This window comes from Cydia fagiglandana, chromosome 22 (assembly GCF_963556715.1).
Source record: "Cydia fagiglandana chromosome 22, ilCydFagi1.1, whole genome shotgun sequence".
NCBI classification, from domain to species: Eukaryota; Metazoa; Arthropoda; class Insecta; order Lepidoptera; family Tortricidae; genus Cydia; species Cydia fagiglandana.
The window spans coordinates 12,735,188-12,756,708 of record NC_085953.1 but is presented as its reverse complement, the minus strand read 5'-3'; the positions used below and the strand labels follow the sequence as shown (position 1 = coordinate 12,756,708).

General features: G+C 37.5%; 1 protein-coding gene across 10 annotated transcripts in view; it reads left to right on the top strand.

Annotated features, from left to right (window-relative positions):
• Positions 1 to 21,521, top strand: part of LOC134675407 (calcium-dependent secretion activator) — a 67,493-nt gene that overhangs the window by 23,705 nt on the left and 22,267 nt on the right. For 3 of the 10 annotated variants that reach the window (XM_063533627.1, XM_063533625.1, XM_063533622.1), the window contains exons 2-12: positions 6,473 to 6,567; positions 8,543 to 8,629; positions 11,054 to 11,147; positions 12,585 to 12,693; positions 13,048 to 13,215; positions 13,918 to 14,093; positions 14,724 to 14,809; positions 16,746 to 16,754; positions 18,188 to 18,345; positions 19,178 to 19,258; positions 19,700 to 19,869. In XM_063533627.1, the coding sequence (XP_063389697.1) occupies positions 6,492 to 6,567; positions 8,543 to 8,629; positions 11,054 to 11,147; positions 12,585 to 12,693; positions 13,048 to 13,215; positions 13,918 to 14,093; positions 14,724 to 14,809; positions 16,746 to 16,754; positions 18,188 to 18,345; positions 19,178 to 19,258; positions 19,700 to 19,869 (1,214 nt within the window). In that variant the 5' untranslated portion in view covers positions 6,473 to 6,491. Of the gene's footprint in view, positions 1 to 6,472; positions 6,568 to 8,542; positions 8,630 to 11,053; positions 11,148 to 12,584; positions 12,694 to 13,047; positions 13,216 to 13,917; positions 14,094 to 14,139; positions 14,231 to 14,723; positions 14,810 to 16,745; positions 16,755 to 18,187; positions 18,346 to 19,177; positions 19,259 to 19,699; positions 19,894 to 21,521 lie in introns of those variants that run through there. The other 7 variants (XM_063533632.1, XM_063533623.1, XM_063533624.1 and 4 more) reach the window with 6 other exon arrangements.

Sequence of the window (21,521 nt, the reverse complement as noted above, 5' to 3'; positions counted from 1 at the left end):
ACAGGCAGTGTTTATAAACTACTTTAAGACACTTATTTTACAGGATTTGTGGTTTTTTGTCCCATTACTGGTTCCACGCCCATCATAGGGTACACTACTATATATATATATATATATATATATATATATATATATATATATATATATAACTCACAGATTTTAATAGGTACCTTTCAGCGGTTTCTGGGTCTAATCCACTAGTTTGCTTTGGTTGAGATGTGTAACGTGTGGTATGATTTTTAATCAGTCTTTTGTCCAGTAAAGACTTCTTCACACATAGACAATAATTTCATAGAGCTATAGCATTACCATAATGGTCCTGACTGCCGTATACAGGCTAGTACGTATCAAAGATGACTTGCCTACTAGATTAAACAAACACTCATGGGTGACATGCTTCGACGACCGCTTTGGCCTGCCTATGGAAGCCGATGGCCCAGGCGGCGTAGCACGGTCGCGTTATTATCCTTTGTCACCATGCCTGTCACGTTCTAACAAGTATGTTAGTGCGAAAGGGACGCGCATAGTGATAGTCGATAAAAATGGAACCGTGCTGCGCCCGCAGGGTTCGAATCATAATAAGGTCATTTAGGTATTTGTTTGTTTTGTGATCGCGAAGTACCTCCGCGCTAACTAGCGGACGCCCTTAAAAAAATTGTTTATTCGGTAAATATTCGGCAGTTCGAACTGAACTATTCAGCCGAATACGAACATTGAAAAATATGCCGAGTAGGTATACCGAATAATAGAATTACCGAATGTTCGGCCCATCTTCGTGCATCCCCGCCTGCTAGCTCTCTTGCGTGGTAACCTCATGGTCGTCGTAATTCCACAAATGAGTCGCTTAACTTCAAACTCGGGTAAATCCATTTGTCAGATTATGCGATTTTGGTATTAAGAAAACGTAATAGGGTAGATATTTGCTGAGAGGGTCCAATGGATTTACCCGAGTTTGAAGTTAAGCGACACAAATCGTAGTCTATGCGTGGTAGTCAAGGTAGAGAATATAAAAGCACGTAATGAACTGAAGTTTTAATGAGCGCTAAAGCCTTGAGTTGAGAGGCCCTGAAAGCTCTAAGTAGGGTTATCATGCTACGCGAAAGATGAAAGGTTCTACTTTAGTGGGTTAAATACAAAATTGTCTGATGGCTCCTCTACACAATGGGCCAGCGCCAGCCACTCCAAGGGACGCAGCCATGCGTTGAAGGGAGCAAGTGATATTGCTATCTCATTCTGCCGCATGGCTGCGTCTCTTGGAGTGGCCGGCGCTGGCCCATCGTGTAGAGGAGCCATGAAACGTTTTTTTTTTTTTTTATTATGAATGGGCTTACTCAATTACTCATGGCCACAGACTAAAAATCTGCGGCTATTTTTGCTCGGAATCGCGACCTTTTTTGATCCTAACACTTGGAAAGCTTTTACAAAATATTTGAATAATAAATAAATATTATACCTACCTGATACAAGTCACTTATTACACGAAAACAGATTTACAAAGTAAAAGTAATCTTATTTTCGGCAGTATACAAAAGTCGCTTATATAATATATCGAATTATAAAAATCTTACTCAATTTATAAAAATCTTAGACATATTTAAGTGAGTAAACTAATCGAAACACTTAAACTCTTATACAATAGGTTAATAGCTTTTGTGTTCTTTTATTTATTATTTTTAAGGAGGACACTAGAACAGACGTAAGTAATAAATTGATATTCATTGGCAAGAAGCTTGTTTTTCACTTGGCTATTGTTGCCAAATATTAACTTTGCGCTGAGCTTGGCGTAGGCTATAAAAGAGATGTTTAGCTATTTGGCAAGAGTTCAGACTTTCAAATCAGGGTTGATCGCTCAAATAGCTGTAAGGTCAGAAAAATATCCCTTAAATTGATAAGGTCACCTTTGCACTTGACATTTCGTTTTGGTAGTCTAATTTGTTTACTCACAGAAAGTATTTTTTTTAGTTAAAACGTAGTTACGATTGTCCGATAGGGCCCCCTCACACTAGCGTCTTTGACGGTCAAGAGATACAAGATATTTATTCATAAACAATGTCAATTGTGTTTGAATACATAGAGTAGAAGCATAAATAATATTCTGAAATAAATTATTTGAATTATAACACTAAAATAAATTAATGAAATACAATGTCCATTTAACTACAACAAAAATAAAAATAAAAATAAGGTCAAATAAGGTCTTTTGAGCTTCGGCGTCTAGTGAGTGCGATGGAAAATGGCGTCGCTGCGCAGTTGCGCCAACGTTGCGTCGAACAACAGTAATATACAGGGTGATTCAAGAGACGTGAGCAGGACTAACACTGCGCATTTTGTAAATTATAAGCAACTGTTTCGTATCAGTATTAGTGGGGTTAACGTTAATTTTCTAGTCGTGTTGAAAAAAAAAGTTATTAATTTATTTACGACATGCATGGTCACCCTAAATTTAGAATACTAAACAACCGATATTCTGTGTCTAATTAAATGTCATCACTGTCATCACGGTCTGGTTACTTTTGAAAACTCGTATCTCACTCAAGTTGACAGTTTATTTTCTTCGTAATCAAAATGCTGTCATTACGGTTAAAGAGGTTTTATGTTTATTAATTAGGTCTTGTAGGGTGACCATGATTGTACAGAATTGAATTTGCCCTCACCAAAAAGTAAAAAAATAGGAAAAAGTGTGGTTGTTTCACCTAAATACGACGGTGATCGATCAATTATCAGTTACTGAGTGTGCAGGATTAGTCCTGCTCACGTCTCATGAATCACCCTGTATAGAGTTCATTAGACGCCGACGCTCAGGAGGCGCTATGTGCTGGGGCCCGTTTCTCAAAAGTTTGTAAATTGTAATACAAGTACCTTTCTAACAAAAGCTGTCAAAAGGTGACATCCGCTTGTATTACAATACAAGTTACTTGCAGGCTTTTGAAAAACAGCCCCTGGTGGATGATGGCACTGAGTTAGTGTTGCCAGGCGTGGTTCACTCCGCGATTTCGTCGCTTTGCTACAGGTAGCTAAAACTACATCCATTCGACCCCAATTTTGGGGAGAGCCATAAGCCGCGCGTGGCGCTGTCGCCACCTAGCGGCCATATCTGTGCTGATCGTGACAGACGCGTTTTGTTAGAGAATGAGTCTTCTGTACCTAGTACTTATTATTTATTCTGTGGTGTTGCGTAGTAGAATAAAGTGTTTACTAGGTTTAAGTTAACTAAGTACTTATGTATGTATGTCCGAGATTAATGTTATTATTGCAACATAATTACAGCTAACTTTAATAGTTGACGCTAGTGTATGTGTTTAAAAAAAATCAATAATGATGCAGTTTTGAATCAAAAAACTCCATAATTCGGTTAGTTTAAAATATTTAATATTTTTATATTTTCCGAACATTGACACTGTTAAAGTATGTTCATTCTGTGTGTAAATACTCTGTGACAGTCTGCGGCAGTAATTTATACCTAATTGCCCTAACCTAGGCCCTTAGTGGCTGCCCATTGGCTGCCCTTTCGAGTAGGCACTCTAGGTACCGCCTTAATTACGTTTAATATTAATTATTTTACGGCCTTAATTATTTATGAGTACCTAGACTTCAGCTCAAACTTCACTTGACATGTTTTATAAAATATAAACACCTTTGCCCTTGTTTAACAAAGCGTAGGGTTTAGAATTTAATACCTGACTTACCTAAGTCATTAGCATATTTGATACCAAATCCATTTAGGCACGTTATACCTACACCCAGTGCCTAGCCAGCCAGGCCAGTGGCTAGCTAGAGGGGCTACCGCGAAAACCGAAATCCGCAAATTGCGGGGATCTTTCTCTTTTACTCCAATGAAGGCGTAATAAGACTGACAGAGAAAAATGCCCGCAATTTGCGAACTTCGATTTTCGCGGTTATAGCCCAGGGCCTAGTGTGGAAGTCGTCGATAATTTGCATATTACTGTATTTAAGCAATTTTTCTTGGTTAATAAATAATTTTTTAATACAGTTGCTCAAAAAGTGCTACTTTACGTAGCTGTTTAGCGTGCGGAAAGTTGGTTATCTCGAACTAGTGCTTTTTACTTTTCCAATTTTTTTAAATTTATACTTGTTCCAATTCACGACTACTTATTGATGAGTGTTAATATTAGTTTCCTTTAAACGTCGTAATCAGCATAAAAACCTACCGTTAATGTAAGAATACGAAAAATATTACATATTTCATATTTAATTACTTACCTCTTCATCATTATAACACGTTTATTTTTTAATATTCAATATTGAAAATTCCGTTCTTAATAAGTTGACTGAATGGAACGGAATAGCTGCCAAACGCCCATAGATATAATATACTTAAAGACGACGTCTAACCGAGCTGTCACTGTTACCACTTTTGTTTAGTGTACGATTAACAATGTTTTTCTTATTTTTTCGCAACTGTATTAAAAAACGTCGTTCGATACACGTGCGGAAATGTCATTCTTCACTCGTCCCATATCTCGGTACTCGTGAAGTAATGACATACCTTCCGCACTAGCATCGAAATGTACTATTTACTTTTACTTTTTTTTTACAAACTTTTATATCCAATACACTGGATCTAATACCTTTAAACGAGCAATTCTTGGTTATTTATATGTTTATTTATATATATAAGATTTCGGGGATCTCGGAAACGGCTCTGACGATTTCGATGAAATTTGCTACATGGGGGTTTTCGGGGGCTATAATTCGATTCGATTCGATTCGATAATAGCTAGGTCTTATTTCTGGGAAAACGCACATTTTGTCTCCCAGATATTTTAACTATTATCACAGATTATATAATATATATACTTGGTCAAGCAGATCTTGTCAGTAGAAAAGGCGGCAAATTTAAAAAAATGTAGGCTCGAAGGGATAGCGTCTCATAGAAAATTTGAATTTCGCGCCTTTTTCTACTGACAAGATTTGCTTGACCATCTATAGTTCTTACGCTATTATGAATTTTTGTTGTCAACCGAAAAGGGGCCTAAGTACTTTTTCACCACACCAGCTCGGAAAGGCTTACTTTGCTCTTCAAAAACTGATAGCAAAGTTGCATTTTATTCACATGTGAGGCAAAGTAATCAAATGCAAATTGTGAGTTATTTTCTTATGTTTGCTGGTAGAATTGACTTTTAAATGATGATTTTGGATGATAAATATTTAATAACATTAATTAGGATTTGATTTGGTTTGATTTTGTTTGATATTTTACATTTAATATTTGCTTCGGGTTGGTGTGGTGAAAAATTTTGTGTTTCACTCGGGGGAAAATTTTGTTTAACCCTCGTGCTTTGAAACCCTCGCTACGCTCAAGATTCCATTTTTCGAACCACTCGCTACGCTCGTGGTTCAATTTTGGGATCTTTCGCTTGCTCGGGTATCAATATTAGCACGAGCGGTTAAACAACAACTTTGCCCCCTTGTAAAACAAATAACTATTATTCATTCATAAATACAGCCAAATACTCTTTTTAAACAATAAAAAGCCTTATGAATTATTTCCATTCAGCCAGTATAAGTGGACAGTATACCTACCTAATTTTTAATATACTTGGTCAAGCAGATATTGTCAGTAGAAAAAGGCGGCAAATTTGAAAAATGTATTCACGAAGGGATATCTTCCCATAGAAAGTTTGAATTTCGCGCCTTTTTCTACTGACAAGATTTGCTTGACCAGCTATACCTAACGACTACTACTAAAGTAATCGACATATTTATCTTTTGCGTGAAAGAGCCTTTGTACCAACCACCCTACCCTACACTAGCTTCTTTTGAGCGTCGGCGTTCTGTCAGCGCTAGAGAAAATGGCGTCGCAGCGCAGTTACGCCTACGTTGCGTCACGCAGAGGGCTACCGCGAAAACCGAAATTCGCAAATTGCGGGGATCTTTCTCTTTTATTCCAATGAAGGCGTAATTAGAGTTAGAGTGACAGAGAAAAACCGGGCAAGTGCGAGTCGCGCACGAAGGGTTCCGTACTATAATGCAAAAAAAAGCAAAAAAAAGAACGGTCATCCAAGTACTGACCACTCCCGACGTTGCTTAACTTTGGTCAAAAATCACGTTTGTTGTATGGGAGCCCCATTTAAATCTTTATTTTATTCTGTTTTTAGTATTTGTTGTTAATAGCGGCAACAGAAATACATCATCTGTGAAAATTTCAACTGTCTAGCTAACACGGTTCGTGAGATACAGCCTGGTGACAGACGGACGGACGGACGGACGGACAGCGAAGTCTTAGTAATAGGGTCCCGTTTTACCCTTTGGGTACGGAACCCTAAAAATGCCCGCAATTTGCGAACTTCGATGTTCGGGGTTATAGGATAGGCCAGCAGCCATAGAGCAGACTAGACGCCGACGCGATGCACGTAAAGCTATTGTGGGGTGTCCTTTTATTTCTTGTGTGGTTATTTCTGTCATGTCATAAATTGAGTGTAATTAATTTGAAATGTATAATTTGTTGCAGGAGCTAGTTGTAAGCCACAATGATCGACCCGAGCTCGTCGGAAGAGGACAGCGAGGACGAACACAAGAAGCAGCCCACCAACAAATTACAACCAGGTAGGGTTTACTATTTCACGAAAAACTGGATGTAATGACTGAAGGATTACGTTAGACCGGACCGTGACCGCCCCGGCGCATCGTTTTCTATGGAAAGCATCACTTGATCGCCTGTCATGTCATAGAAAAGTAAGCGCTGGATGCTCCGGCCCGGACACGGCCCGGTCTAACGTGAGTAGTCCTTGAATGGGGCCAGGCCGCAGTAACTGGGTCAAAATTCTTTTCGTTGTCTCTTGTTTCTGACCACTTTGTCACGCTTCTATTTTAGTCTTTTATCAAATAATTTCAAACAGTTGAGTGCTAAGCATGTCTTCTAGCTGTAGATTTGCTGTAGATTATAATTCTCTTGAGAAAAAATAAAAAATAAATTTCACTCCATACAAAAAACTCCACTCCGTCACATTTAAAAAACAAAACAACGAAAAGAGTTAGACAACGAAGGAAACTAGCAAAATGGAGTACGTTCAGAGCGCTCTGTATGTATTTTACTATGAAGGGATGACTTTGTTGCGATAACTCAAAAACTCGCTATAATTTCCATTTAAAGTCTTTATTATTTAAGCTTTACTTCCAATATTTTATTCACATTTTTGGATCGTAAGGGCGGGGGAGGGGGGGACCTAGTTGTTAATCTACGGAATGAATCGCCCTGTCTAGCGTCAGCAGCAGACATTACTAAGCGGCGGAGGTCTTCAACCTGGCCCCGCTCAAACGGGCTAACCAGCCGCCCTAGCCAAGGTGACAATCGCTATCGCTTCGCCATCGAATCGCTTTGTGTCTCTCTATCACTCTTCCATATTGGTGTGATAGTGACAGTTGCGTTTCGTTCGCTACGGAGCGTTAGCGATTGGCATGTTGTCTACGGGGCCAGGCCAGCCAGATTGGGTAACGATCGGTAGCGAAGAGCTGGCCTGTACCAGCCATATCGTCCCCAAAACGACGATGAAAGACCGCCCAGAGGATGGGGCAAGAGACTGTCTCCATTGCCATCCAGAGATGCGGAAGATCCCTCCCCCCCTTGCAAAATGGTGTCGAAATAGCTACTCACACGAAATAGGGCCACATTCGCACGGCAATTTTTATACATTGTGATGCGTTTACGTCACGGCCACTTCAGAACCTGTCTACCCTGACTGTTATCGATTCGCTATTGATATGATGCCACTTCAGGTAATCCAGCTAGTGGAAAACATATTGAGTTTGGCTTATCTGTGTTTACTACTAGAAATACAAAATATTTTTTCACTTTTGATACAAGCTTTTGGTATGGAAGAGAACAATCTCACACCTGAGGACACCGAAGACTGGGCAAAGTGGAGAAGACTGAGCAGGAAAGCGGACCCTGGCGCTAGGCCGCGAAAACGATAGGTTGAAGAAGAAGAAAAAGATTTTTCACCACACCAGCTCGGAAAGGCTTACTTTGCACTTCAAAAACTAATAGCAAAGTTGCATATTATTCACATGTGAGGCAAAGTAATCAAATGCAAATTTTGAGTTGTTTTCTTATGTTTGGTGGTAGAATGTGACTTTTAAATAATGATTTTGGATGAATTTGTCATTTAATAACATTCATTTGGATTTGATTTGGTTTATTTTGTTTCATAATTTACATTTAATATTTGCTTCGGGTTGGTGTGGTGAAAAATTTTGTGTTTCACTCGAGGGCAAATTTTGTTTTACCCTCGTGCTTTGAAACCCTCGCAACGCTCAAGATTCCATTTTTCGAACCACTCGCTACGCTCGTGGTTCAATTTTGGAATCTTTCGCTTGCTCGGGTATCAATATTAGCACGAGCGGTTAAACAAACTTTGCCCCCTTGTAAAACAAATAACTATGTATTTCACTCTTGTTTGGTCATGACAAGGGTAAAGGAGTTGCAGTTGGTATTGCGTTAAGCATAGACTTGTGTAAGATTGTCCCATTATATTTATTTATAATTATTACAATATTTATTAAAACTTGCTTTTGTGCACAGTGGCTCCACCTGGATCGTTGGCAAGCGGGCGGCCCTCGGTCCGCGGCAAGCCGGAGCTGCCCCGCGGGTCTACAGCCGGTCTACAGGGTAACATATAATAATATAATAATTCAGCCTATATACGTCCCACTGGGCACAGGCCTCCTCTCATACGCGAGAGGGTTTCGGCTATAATCCCCACGCTAACCCAATGCGGATTGGGGACTTCAAGGTAACATAACGTAACATTAACATATTTCCATTTAAAGCGTAAAGAATGACTCACGTTAGACCGGGCCGTGGCCGGGCCGGAGCTTCCTGTCCAAAGAAAGCACCACGTGGTCGTCGACCAGCCGTCGTCGAACTCGTCGAAACGGACTCATGTCGGACGCCTCAGCCCGGGCACGGCCCGGTCTACTCGTAGCGTGAGTCATCCTTAAGTCAAAAAATTAAAAGGGGATCAAATATATGACAGAAGTTACCTAAACTATAAGGATAATAAAAGTACTAAAGAAATAAAACACGCGGTCGCTTTAAAAATTCTTGAAACAAAAACCTCATTAATACTTATCCATTGCGGCTCAACGGTTCCCAAAGTTTCCGGAAACTTTTCAATCAAATCCTACATTTAACCAGCCCACAGTTTAATTGTTCAACTTCCACAATTGCCGGACTTGTAAGTTCAATCTTAAGTACCGAAAGTCTTAAGCGACACGATTGTTCTATTGAGATACGGTTTTATGGTTGATTGGACTGTTTCTGATACTTTCCAAGCTTTGAATTGTAGTCGCTTACAGAGGGCAAGCATTTGGTGTAAAAGAACCAGGCTTGATTTTATAAAACTAGGTAGGTACAGTCACCTGCAATAATATCTTACTCTTTGAAGGCCGCAAAAATATCTGACATGATCTTGTGTTGGAGGCCAACACTCATTTTGGGTCACCGCGCCAACAAAGTAAGTCTTATTTGTAGAGCCATAAGAGCATGTCACATATTTTTGCGGCCTTCGAAGAGTAGCATATTATTGCAGGTGACTGTACAAGTTACCATTTTACGACGAGTAAGAAACAACAAATTTACATACAAATTTACAAATAAGAAAACCGACTTCAAAAAGGATTAAATAAAATATTGTAAGTACACTACATTTTACGGTCAGCCAAGAAAGTGGTCTACCACTTTTCGACTCTATCAATCAGATGATAGAGTCGGAAAGTGGTAGACCACTTTCTTGGCTGACTATACTACAAAACCATTTGATTAATAAAAAAAACGGGCAAGTGCGATTCGGCCTCGCGCACGAAGGGTTCCGTACCATAATGCAAAAAAATAAACGGAAAAAAAGCAAAATAAGTTTTAGCATAAATTTCATTTTTGGTACAGGATTTTATCGCTGACTGTACTTTTCTTACGACAGACAACTAATACTCATCGAGACAATTCTAAAAACTAAAAACCCCTAACACAATTAGGTTGCGTTGTTTCATCACAGAGTTCCTGTGGCCACCTCCTGTCTCCATCATCAGATCAGTTCTAAAGTACCATTTTATTGTATTGTCATGAGAACTACATATAGCTGCCAATTTTCATAACGCTACGATTCTTGGAAGATGGTTAAATTAGTTACCTTCGATTCCATTACATAGTTAGTTACATACAGGTCGACGTCCCTATGGCCACCTCCTGTCTCCATCATCAGATCAGTTCGACGGTACCATATTATTGTATAGCAGTGGTTCTTAACCTTTTCAGTCCGGTCACCCCTATGACTAACTAGGGAACCTCATTTTACCCCTCCTCCCAATGGTAATAAAAAATAAAACGTGTACGTTTGTTGTATTGTTATATTAGGTTGGCTTATTACCCCCGTAAAATACCAGTTTTACCCCCACGGGGGTAATTACCCCCAGGTTAAGAACCACTGTTGTATAGTCATCAGAACTACATACAGCTGCCAATTTTCATGACGCTATGATCCTTGGAAGATAGTTCAATTAGTTACCTTAGATTCCATTACATAGTTACATACAGGTCGACCTAATAAAAGCTTGTTAAAAAAAAAACGGTCACCCATCCAAGTACTGACCACGCCCGACGTTGCTTAACTTTGGTCAAAAATCACGTTTGTTGTATGTGAGCCCCATTTAAATCTTTATTTTATTCTGTTTTTAGTATTTGTTGTTATAGCGGCAACAGAACACATCTGTGAAAATTTCAACTGTCTAGCTATCACGGTTCGTGAGATACAGCCTGGTGACAGACAGACGGACGGACGGACGGACAGCGAAGTCTTAGTAATAGGGTCTCGTTTTACCCTTTGGGTACGGAACCCTGAAAATATCCTATTTAAGTAGGTATAATATGTATAATCTTGATTATAGCGACTATACCATCGGTTATAACGTCCATTATGGTAAACAGGTACCTTCGATGATGTCCTTATAAACTCCAAATGGTTAGGAATTTGCAAATTTTAACTTCACGTGAATATCGTATTCTCTCTTGTGTGTATGTAACAGTGTATATGTGTAGGTGCGAGTCCCCTCACGACGGCCCCGCTCGCCGCCCCCCTCCATCCCGCCACCAGGCAGCGGGAGCAAGCCGCGCTTGCACCACCTCCACATGCGTAAGTATCCGACTTTTACCTTAAGGCCACCCCACACTAGCGTGTCCCGACTCCCGAGCGTCGGCGTCTATAGTTCGTTTTTTTAGCATTAGAAAGAACTTGCAAGAAGGTAAGCGATCTTGACATGTCTTTTAATTGAAAAACGCTTTTTTTAAATCAAAAACTATTACTTATGAAAGCAGAAGAATATAAATGATCGTATTAGATTCATGAATGTGACATATTTGCCGTAACTTATTTTTAAAGTGTGTTTTTCAATTAAAAGACACACCAAGATTGTTTACCTTATTTCTAATGTTAAAAAAAACGAACTATAGTCAACTTTATGGCTGCTGCCCGACGCAAAGTTGGCGCAATTGCGCAGCGACGTCATTTTCCATAGCGCTGACTAGACGCCGACGCTCAAATGACACTAGTGTGGGGAGGCATTTAGAGGACTACACATTGGAGTCTTTTGAGCGTCAACGTCCAGTCAGCGCTATGGAAAATGGTGTCGCTGCGCTTGCGCCAACGTGCAGCAGCCATAGAGTTGACTAAACGCTGACGCTCGGGAGACGCTAGTGGGGCCTCTTTTATACAGAATACAGTGGTATATAGATTGAGATAACACTGACATTAGACATTATTGCGTCTATTGTCTTATTAGATTTGACCATCCTCGCGCATCCGGCGTGAAGGACCATATATTGCATTGTGCCTTTATTACATTAAGTCTTTGGAGATCTTATACTAGAGGGACAAAAATAAAAAAATCTAATTCTGGATACCACATTAGCTTTCCTCCAGGCTAATATTTTAATAACTTGAACTTTTCATCTGATATTGAGTTTTAAATATTTTTGTGTCGGTAACACGGTCTTGCATATGTAGACCAACCTAATTTAACAGTCAACAGAGCACGACACTGCCTATAACCTATAGCCTATTGTAGAATATTATATTGTCAGTTGAAAACTGTCAAGTTGATGAAATAGGGCCATTTTTTCTATAAGTCCTTTTAAAAATCTATCATTCACTCCCATTTCAATTCACGAAACATAATAGAATATTTGCTAATAGAATTATTGATTAAATTTTGACAATTCTACTTATTTCTTTTATAATCTAAAGTAGACGTAGTTTTCTTGTAAAAGTAGCGCTTAGAAGTAGATCATACATGAAACCATATACGTCTGGGCACACTGAACTACTCTATTACTAAATAAACAACTGTACCTAGAGTGGCTCCCTGGGGTACACTATAGCCAAACTAAGTTTAACGATATAAATTATGAGTAAAACATAAAATATTTAAATTGATAAAGTTTTTTTATGAGTTTTGTTTACTTTCTATCAATATCTTCACAGAAACTGACATAAATATGTCGGTATGTTCTGTTCAGTGTGATCAAACGCTTGGCATAATACATTGACGACCTAATACTATAGATCGTGTAGATCGTTCTTGCGCAGGACGTCGACTGGGAGTGCGAGCTCTGGGGAGGCGCCAGCGCCGTCACCGAGCCCTTCTGGGGCCAGTCATTCTGACAAGGACCAAGACCCTCAGGTACAGCATCAAGCTCTGACATTGTTTCTATATATAATCCATTTGTATAAAATAGGAACTCATCTGTATTTTCTATAGCCCAAAAGAATATTGAAATGTTTTAATCACTCTTCTCATGAAGCTGATGAAGTTATAGCAAATCTAAGCTCTGTTCATATAACCCAAATACTAAGATAACAGTTCGGTTGCCTATTTACCACATAATCACCCTGCTTTTGTACCAATTTTGTACTTAAATCGGTCGGACAATCTATAAGGAAACAAAACCGAAGTTTACAGAATTGTTAAAACAAAGTGATGATGAAAGATTCCTAAGAGAAACAAAATAACACTTTAAACACAACGTTATTTTAGGAAAAGATCGAAAAGCTAGAGGAGGACAAGAAGCGGCGACTGCAGCTGTACGTGTTCGTGTCGCGATGCATCGCGCACCCCTTCAACGCCAAACAGCCCACGGACATGACGCGGCGGCACACCAAGCTCACGCCGCACCAGCTGGAGACCATTCAGGCGCGGTTTCAGGTTAGTCTTCCTGATTATCAGCCATTAGTTAGGAATCATCCATTAATTACGTCACACGAATTTCAAGGTTTTTTGACCGCTCCCCCCTTTATCACACTTCATCACATTTGGCAAGACGCCCCTGGTAAGACGTCACATTTTTTCATCGAAATCTACAATTCGAATTGAGTATTATTAATTTTTAATCAAAATATTATAACGCTAAACTGATTATGAAAGAAAATTAAACTAATAATAAAAACGATTATTGTCCCAAAAACTTGTTATTTAACCGTACAGCGAATAAAATAATTAAAATAAATTTTCGGCTACTGATGAAGTTAAAGTGACGTCACGAAGTTTGTGACTCCCCCCTCCCCTTGTTACAACATGTCACATTCTCTTGACCCCCTCCCCCTTGTCACAACATGTCACATTCTCATTCCCCTTCCCCCCTAAACGTGTGATGTAATTAAAGTTGCAGTTTATTGAAAACAAGGGTTGGCAAAAATACGTACCCTGAATTCGTCCTCCGTACATAACCTAACCGTAACTAACTACAATTAAATCATAATTCCACAATTATCTTATTTCGAGGACGTTTATTAATTCAACAATTAGGAATACATTTTTATGACATTAAACGAATACAGAAATTCGTATTTAAACCCTATAAATGTTAACTGATGCGGATCTTTAATATCTATTTTCAAATTCCTCCAGGCATTTCTAAAAGGCGAAACCCAGATTCTCGCTGATGAGGCCTTCCAGAACGCGGTCCAGTCGTACCACGACGTGTTCCTCAAGTCAGAGAGGGTCGAGCAGATGGTCAGATCAGGTGCCTGCAGCCACCACGACTTCCGCGAGGTCTTCCGGAACAATATCGAGAAGAGAGTCAGGTTAGAGTGATTCCTATCTTTCAGTCGTACCATGTCGTGTTCAAGTCAGAGAGGGTCGAGCAGATGGTCAGATCAGGCACCTGCAGCCACCACGACTTCCGCGAAGTCTTTCGGAACAATATCGAGAAGAGAGTCAGGTTAGACCAGAGTGATTCATGCTTTATATTTCTAAATTTCGGTTCATGCTTCTTAAAAGTGGGGACGTGAATGTTATCTTAGATTATAGTTCGTTTTTTTAGCATTAGAAAGAACTTGAAAGAAGGTAAGCGATCTTGACATGTCTTTTAATTGAAAAACGCTTTTTAAAAATCAGTAACTATTACTTATGAAAGCAGAAGATTATAAATGATGATTCATAATTATTACATATTTGCCGTAACTTATTTTTGAAATGTGGTTTTCAATTAAAAGACACTTCAAGATTGTTTACTCGTACCTTATTTCTAATCCTAAAAAAACGAACTATACGTTCACTTTTTCATCTGAACTAATCTTTGACTTTTATTTTCCTTTACGATTTCATTGTAAATATTTGAAAATAAAATTTTTTTTTGCAAGTTTATTTTATTGTATTTAAAGAACATTAAAAACATGAATCTAGAATGTTTGATTATCATGTTGCTTTCTCAGGTCTTTGCCAGAAATTGATGGATTAAGTAAAGAAACTGTCCTAACGTCGTGGCTAGCTAAATTCGACTGTATCATGAAAGGAACGGGTAAGTCATACAAATACTAACATGATTTCAATCGTAACTGGGCTACATAAGGGCCAATGTTACCAATGTTGATAAAATCTATCCTAAATACTTTTACGGCACCATTTGCTTTATTAATTAGCTGTTTGCGTTTCTAAATATCATTGAACTAGAAAATCGTACAAAAACTACCGAAAATATACCTACATATGTTATACTTGCCAGTTATTTCATTATTAACAACAGAGTTATCTACAGACTCGAAATTTGTATCAACATCAATAAATATTTCTAGAGAGATACTAGCGTTATTGAAGATGATATTTAAGATAGATTTGTTAGTAGATTTTTGTCACATTGGCTCTTTTATAGCCTTTCGTGTTTTGGGGAACGGATTGAAAAGCATGAGTGTTAAGCATCAGTTGTTGAAAGAGCTTATGTTTGCAAAGCCTTTGGTTGTTTGTAATAAAACAGTGTGCTCATCGGTAGAAGGTGTATGTCCTTAGACTCATCAGTCAGTACAATTAATCAACTTAAAAACAGTACTGACATTACATGAAATCCTTTACAAAGACATTTAATCATTACACAAGAAATGATCATTGACGTTACTGAACAGATTGACTCTTCTGATAAACTAACAGTCATGAACCTACTGCCTTTTGCATCAATGTGTTCATCAAATCAGTGTATGATGCAACCAAATGACTATAATGGATTATAAAGTGGAATTGCGACATTTACTTCTTGTTTATTAATATAATGTTCAAGATTAATATATGTTGTTTAGGCATTTGATCAACTAGTATGAAATGTGTTATTTCAACATTTAGTGTAACAATGTTTACTAGTTTATGTCCCAATTTCATTTCTACCTGCGATAATGTGTGATGATTATAATATAATTTTACTTAAATTTAAAACTTTTAAAGAATACTTGTTACATCTATATGGAAATAATTTAAAATCATCATACGTATCAATTCCAATCATTGTGTTTGTACGGTAGATAAATAAATGTAAATCAAATCGGATCCAGTATTATAGCAAACTAAACCGTCACACCCTTAGATCAAATATTTTCTTTACATTAAAAGATATAGGTCAGGAAATGAATGCTCAAAAAACTTTGTAGAGGGAAATGCTAGGAACACAATTTTTGACTCCGTAACTTTGTTTGGACTAGTTAGGAGGTGAACATATCAAAAGTCCCCGGCTGTAGCCCCGGTGCTGGGGGGTAGAGGGGGGTAAGAAGGTCGAATTTTTCGGTTTTTCATTGATATCTTGGAAACTTTGCGTCTTAGCGACATGACTACTAAGACAAACCGAAAGCTGATAAAATTAGTTACAAGTTTTATCTAGTCAAGTTTTTCGATATCGTGAAAAACTTGAATTCAGCACCCCCGATTTATACGAAAATGATACCAAACACGGCCTAACAGCTTCATTAATGTAGATATCAAGATAAAATTGAAAGCCCTAAATAAACTTTCAAGAGCGGATATCTCAAAAACTATTCAAAATATCGAAAAACTTGACTAAATAAAACTTGTAACAAATTTTATCAGCTTTTAGTTTGTCTTGTTTTAGTAGTCATGTCGCTAAGACGCAAAGTTTCCAAGATATAAGTGAAAAACCGAAAAATTAGATCTTCTTTCCCCCCTCTACCCCCCAGCACCGGGGCTACGGCCGGAGACTTTTGATATGTTCACCTCCTACCTAGTCCAAACAAAGCTACGGAGTCAAAAATTGTGTTCCTAGCATTTCCCTCTATAACTTCTTATTGCTTGGCCTAAGAGGAATCTTTAGTAAATTTATTTTTTAAATGTTCCCGTGCACTAGTTTGCTAAGTACCGTCCTGAACTCAATGTACCTGATACTGTGTGTCGCCTGCGTCTGTCTCACTCTCTGTGTTTCTCTCCCTTTCTCTCACGACATGTCTCTCTCACAATCCCAGGAATAACAGGTATCACTCGACTGTTCATTGTTTCCTTTCTAGCTTCAGTCACGTGTGATTGCTTGATTTATTGATATTTTCGTGTAGTTCATTTGTTTACAGTTCATAAGTCCGTTTTAAAAGAAACAAGTGTATCTGACTACCTAACTTAGTTGCTTTCATTATTCTAATAATTCCGTTCAGCTCATCGAGGATCATGTTAAAGATACCATGGTACTATATTGTTTTGACTATTTAAATATAAATTAAATAAAACATCAAGACTGTAAAAAATATTGAACCAACTGAATGAGTAAATGTAATATTTGTTGTTAACGATATTAATAATGTTTTTAGTTAAAACGGACTTCCTATTTTTTCTCGTAATCTTATTGTATGTACTCTGAAATATTTTCGCCTGTAGCATGTTGGAAATATTTTAATCTTACTAATGCCTAAAGCTTAAGTAAAAATCAAATTTTGAATTTTCGCTTCAGCTTGGGTGGCAAGCTTTTTAATATTTTGATCAACAACACAACACTTGCAGTTAATAAAGAAGGCAATTGATTTACCTAGATAATAAATTCCGCAAACTAGTACTTACCGAAAACTTTTAACCGATATTAAATAATATATCATCATTTGATCACTGTATTTAAGGTCTGTAATGCTTCTTGAATCAAATTGTGTTTTGACTAACTCGTCAATCTTAGTTATCATATTAAGATAGCTAACTCGATCTCAAAACCCTATTGCCTTCCTTTCCCAAGATTCTCACTTAAGAATTTTCCACGGAACACTAAATTTACAGCAACTCACTACAAACTTTGTGAAATATTTTGCAACACAATTTTCACCTTTACTCCCAACATTTTAATTGCTTTTAGCATTTTTATCTTTATCTTAATTAACATCTTTGGATAATTCATTTTATCTCTAGATTTGTAAGGGGTTTTCTTTTTGTTCTTTTAGGAAAATGGTAAGTTTATGGATAATTTATAGAAATGAGCTCAGCGTCCAAAGCAAACATACTTATTTCTTATTGCGTTTCACAAAATCAGAAATTATAATCATAAGTAACAAATTTTAAGCAGGATTGGTACATTAGGTACTGTACATGTGTACATATTAAAACTTAATCACGCAAAGAGTTCAATTTTAGCCTTCATAATCTTGAACTATGCAATCGTCATTATAAAAGGCTTCCAGATAAACCTGAGAGACTTTTTATAATAAAGATAAATAAGATCAAAATAAAATTAAGAGTAACACATTGATGCGTGACGAAATTAATTAAATAAGTCCTCAGATAGTGCAGAATTATGAACACATAGAGACACTTCTGTAACGTCGTATATTCCCCAGACGCCAGCACCAAACAGTTATTTTCTATTTCTTCTACTGGCTTGTTTCCAGAAATATAACGTTTCAATCTTAAGTACTTGATGATGAAATAATCCCAGGTGTGCTGGGCGACGATGAATCCAAGCGGCCGTCGCGGGCTCAACAGCAGAGTCTCAACGCGGAGTGCATCCTGAGCAAAGAGCAGCTGTACGACATGTTCCAGCAGATCCTCGGGGTCAAGAAGTTTGAGCATCAGCTTTTGTTCAACGCGCTGCTTGTAAGTATGATTGTCTCCGCAAATCTTCCGCTGTTATTGTATCTCGGCAAGAAGCAACTATATATATTCCATAATCCTTATTCGTATGGTCATATATGTTTGTCCAGAAAAGTCCAAAAATAATTGTAACCTTCGTCAACCGACATGAAGGCATTCATGAAAGCTTTGTCGGTGCGGCTGGTCGACTCCACAGGGGACCGTAGGTCTGGCGCATACCTCTCTCAGCGTATCGCCCTAGCGGTACAGAGAGGTAACGCCGCCAGTGTCCCTAATGGGGTCCATGCCGCAGGCCGAACTTTTAGACGGGGCATTTGTTTTATGATTGGGTCCTTTATTATAGGTTTTGTATACTGTATTTATAGGTATCGTAGTTTAAATTTGTACTATTTCTTTAATTTTTAATTCTAGTAATATTAATATCTAGTTGATATGTATTGGATTATAATAAATTTACATAATTTTATAAAAAAATGTATACATTTTCTAAATATGAACAATCGAGAATATTACATATTAAATGTTAAAGAAATAAAATAACTGAGTAACTGCAAAAGCAATGAAGTCGATGATATAGATATGGGCGACATAGAGGCGTGGAAGAAAGAAATTGATCCCAAATACAATGCAATGAGAAAAAGCGAAAATGAGAATAACACGGGTAAATTCAAATTAATAACAATGATACAATACAATACAAATACTCTTTATTGCACACCTCATTACAGAAAACAATACAAATAATACGGGAAGAAGAGGTTAAACAACAGGCGGTCTTATCGCTAAAAAGCGATCTCTTCCAGACAATCATTAGGAATGATATGTTAATTTACAGCTGGACTCGGCAGATGAACAAGCGGCCGCTATCCGGAGAGAGCTGGATGGAAGAATGCAGAAAGTCAACGAGATGGAAAGGGTAAGTAACTCTTGATGACAACATTTTGGTACTGAAACTTGAAGATTGGATGGTCTAGATTAGAAAATTACAAAATCGTCCAGAGAATCAAAATCTTATGTCTTCATGCATATGATCATGAATGATTCCTTTACTCGTAACCAATGACTACGATAACATTATGCCTTATGGCTGACTAATTGCTGAAAAGAGATGACTTATATGAGGCCAAATTTAATTTTGGGTCATCGCCCTAAATACGTAAGTATTAAGTATGTATATCATTCATTCAGTAATTTTGACTATAATTTTTAACTGCAATAAATATCGATATCAAATCAAACCATGTTGTGATTAAGTTTGTGAAAATCTGAAACTTTTCTTACATGTTTAAAAATTCTGAAATCTTGGTCTACACAGATTTGGAAATGAAAAGTCTTAATGATTATCGTCAATTTCCAGAACCGCAAGCTAATGCCGAAGTTCGTCCTCAAAGAGATGGAGTCCCTCTACATCGAAGAGCTCAAGTCCTCGATCAACCTCCTCATGGCCAACTTGGAGTCCCTTCCCGTGTCCAAGGGCGGGGCTGACTCCAAATACGGCCTGCATAAAATCAAGCGGTATAATCACAGGTCGGTGTCAGGAATGTTTTGGAGGTTAGGATCTTTATGTCAATTTATTCAAATCTTTGGAACCTTCCGCGATTGGACGGTTAGTAGCAGAAGTTGCTAAGCGGACGAAGTGTTCAAAATACTGTACACGACTTTATTATAAGAGAGTGTGCCATTTTGATCACCTCATCCGCTTAGACACTTCTGCTGCTAACTGTATTAACTTAGTTAAAATTTTACTGACGACGTTACTAAAATATACCTATCGCTTTCAAGTGGAATTTGTTGAAAGAAGCTGCTTTTTGTTGTAAAAACAAAAAGTTTTTTGAATCTCAATCTAAAAGCAGCACTTGCGTCAAAGTTAATGACAGATTAATGAATTGATATAATTGATTTTCAATATCTAATAATCGTGGAAGGTGTTAATTGGCTTAAGACAACGTAAAATAAGAATAATTTTAGATATGAGAATAAAATTTGGACAAAAAAATTGTGAGTGTTTTTCAACAGCTTTAAACTGTACAACAAATTTATTTATATTTTAGTACCCAAATTTTATTCAAAATTAAATGTTGTGATCTATGTTCTTCATTACATTTGTCTGTGTTTTAAATAAGTTACGAACTGAACAAGACAAGACAACTCGTGACTTCATTTGAATGTTTATTTATTTGGCAAACGAAAAAAGAAATAAAAATGTTTGTTATACATTCTTCAACACTGTGTCCAACCTAATGCACTGACTCTATCTGGATGCAACTGCATTGCATTACACTCATTGAAATATAGTTTAAAAGTTTCTAGTTCATCCAGTGTGACATTATTTATTTGTTCATTTTCTCTCTACTTTTCTTTTCCCTGGCACATAACTGGACACTAATAAAGGAAGTACAAGTAATGAGTACAGAATTGTTAAATTGAGCACGTGTCTTGTGTAGCAGGACCCTACACCCGCCCGGCCTCGAAACGATCCTCCTGTTGTCGTTAGACCACTGTAGTCATGTAGAAGTAACATAGAATACCTAGCTAGAGCCATAGAAGCTAATGTGGTCGTGCTAAATGAAATGACAACTGAGGATGAAACAAAAGCTTCCACTACACAGCCAGAAGATTTTAAAGCTTGATAGTCTTTTCAATTGTAGATACAATTTTAATATTCATAGATTCGCTCACAAACAATTAGAAGACAGTAGACTTTTTATCAGTTTTCAATATCAGGGCGCTTTTTACAACTAAACATAGCTTTACAAAACAAATACACCACAAAGAAAAAAAATCCATCGTTAAACCATTTGCTTTATTTTAAAACGTTGCGATTACAACATTTGAAACAAGCAGATCAAATACCACACTTGTAATTTGTAATTGTCATTTTTTTCACCACTGAATCACAATATAACGTCGTACTTATCTTTTATTACTTCGCTTTCTACAATAGTATTGTTTACAGCTTCCAGTTTACTTCTCTGACTTAACTTCACTTCTTCTTATTCTACAACATTATAATTTGACAAATCATTTAAATGAGCAAAGTTAGGCAGTGTTAAAATAGCGAACGCTTTTACTAGGACAACGACAAAAATGCTTCTTGCGGTAGGCTTTGCTTCTGTTTTTGTTTGTTTTGGTATCGCTTCTAATATCTTCACTTTTATCACTGTTATTAATATGCAAAA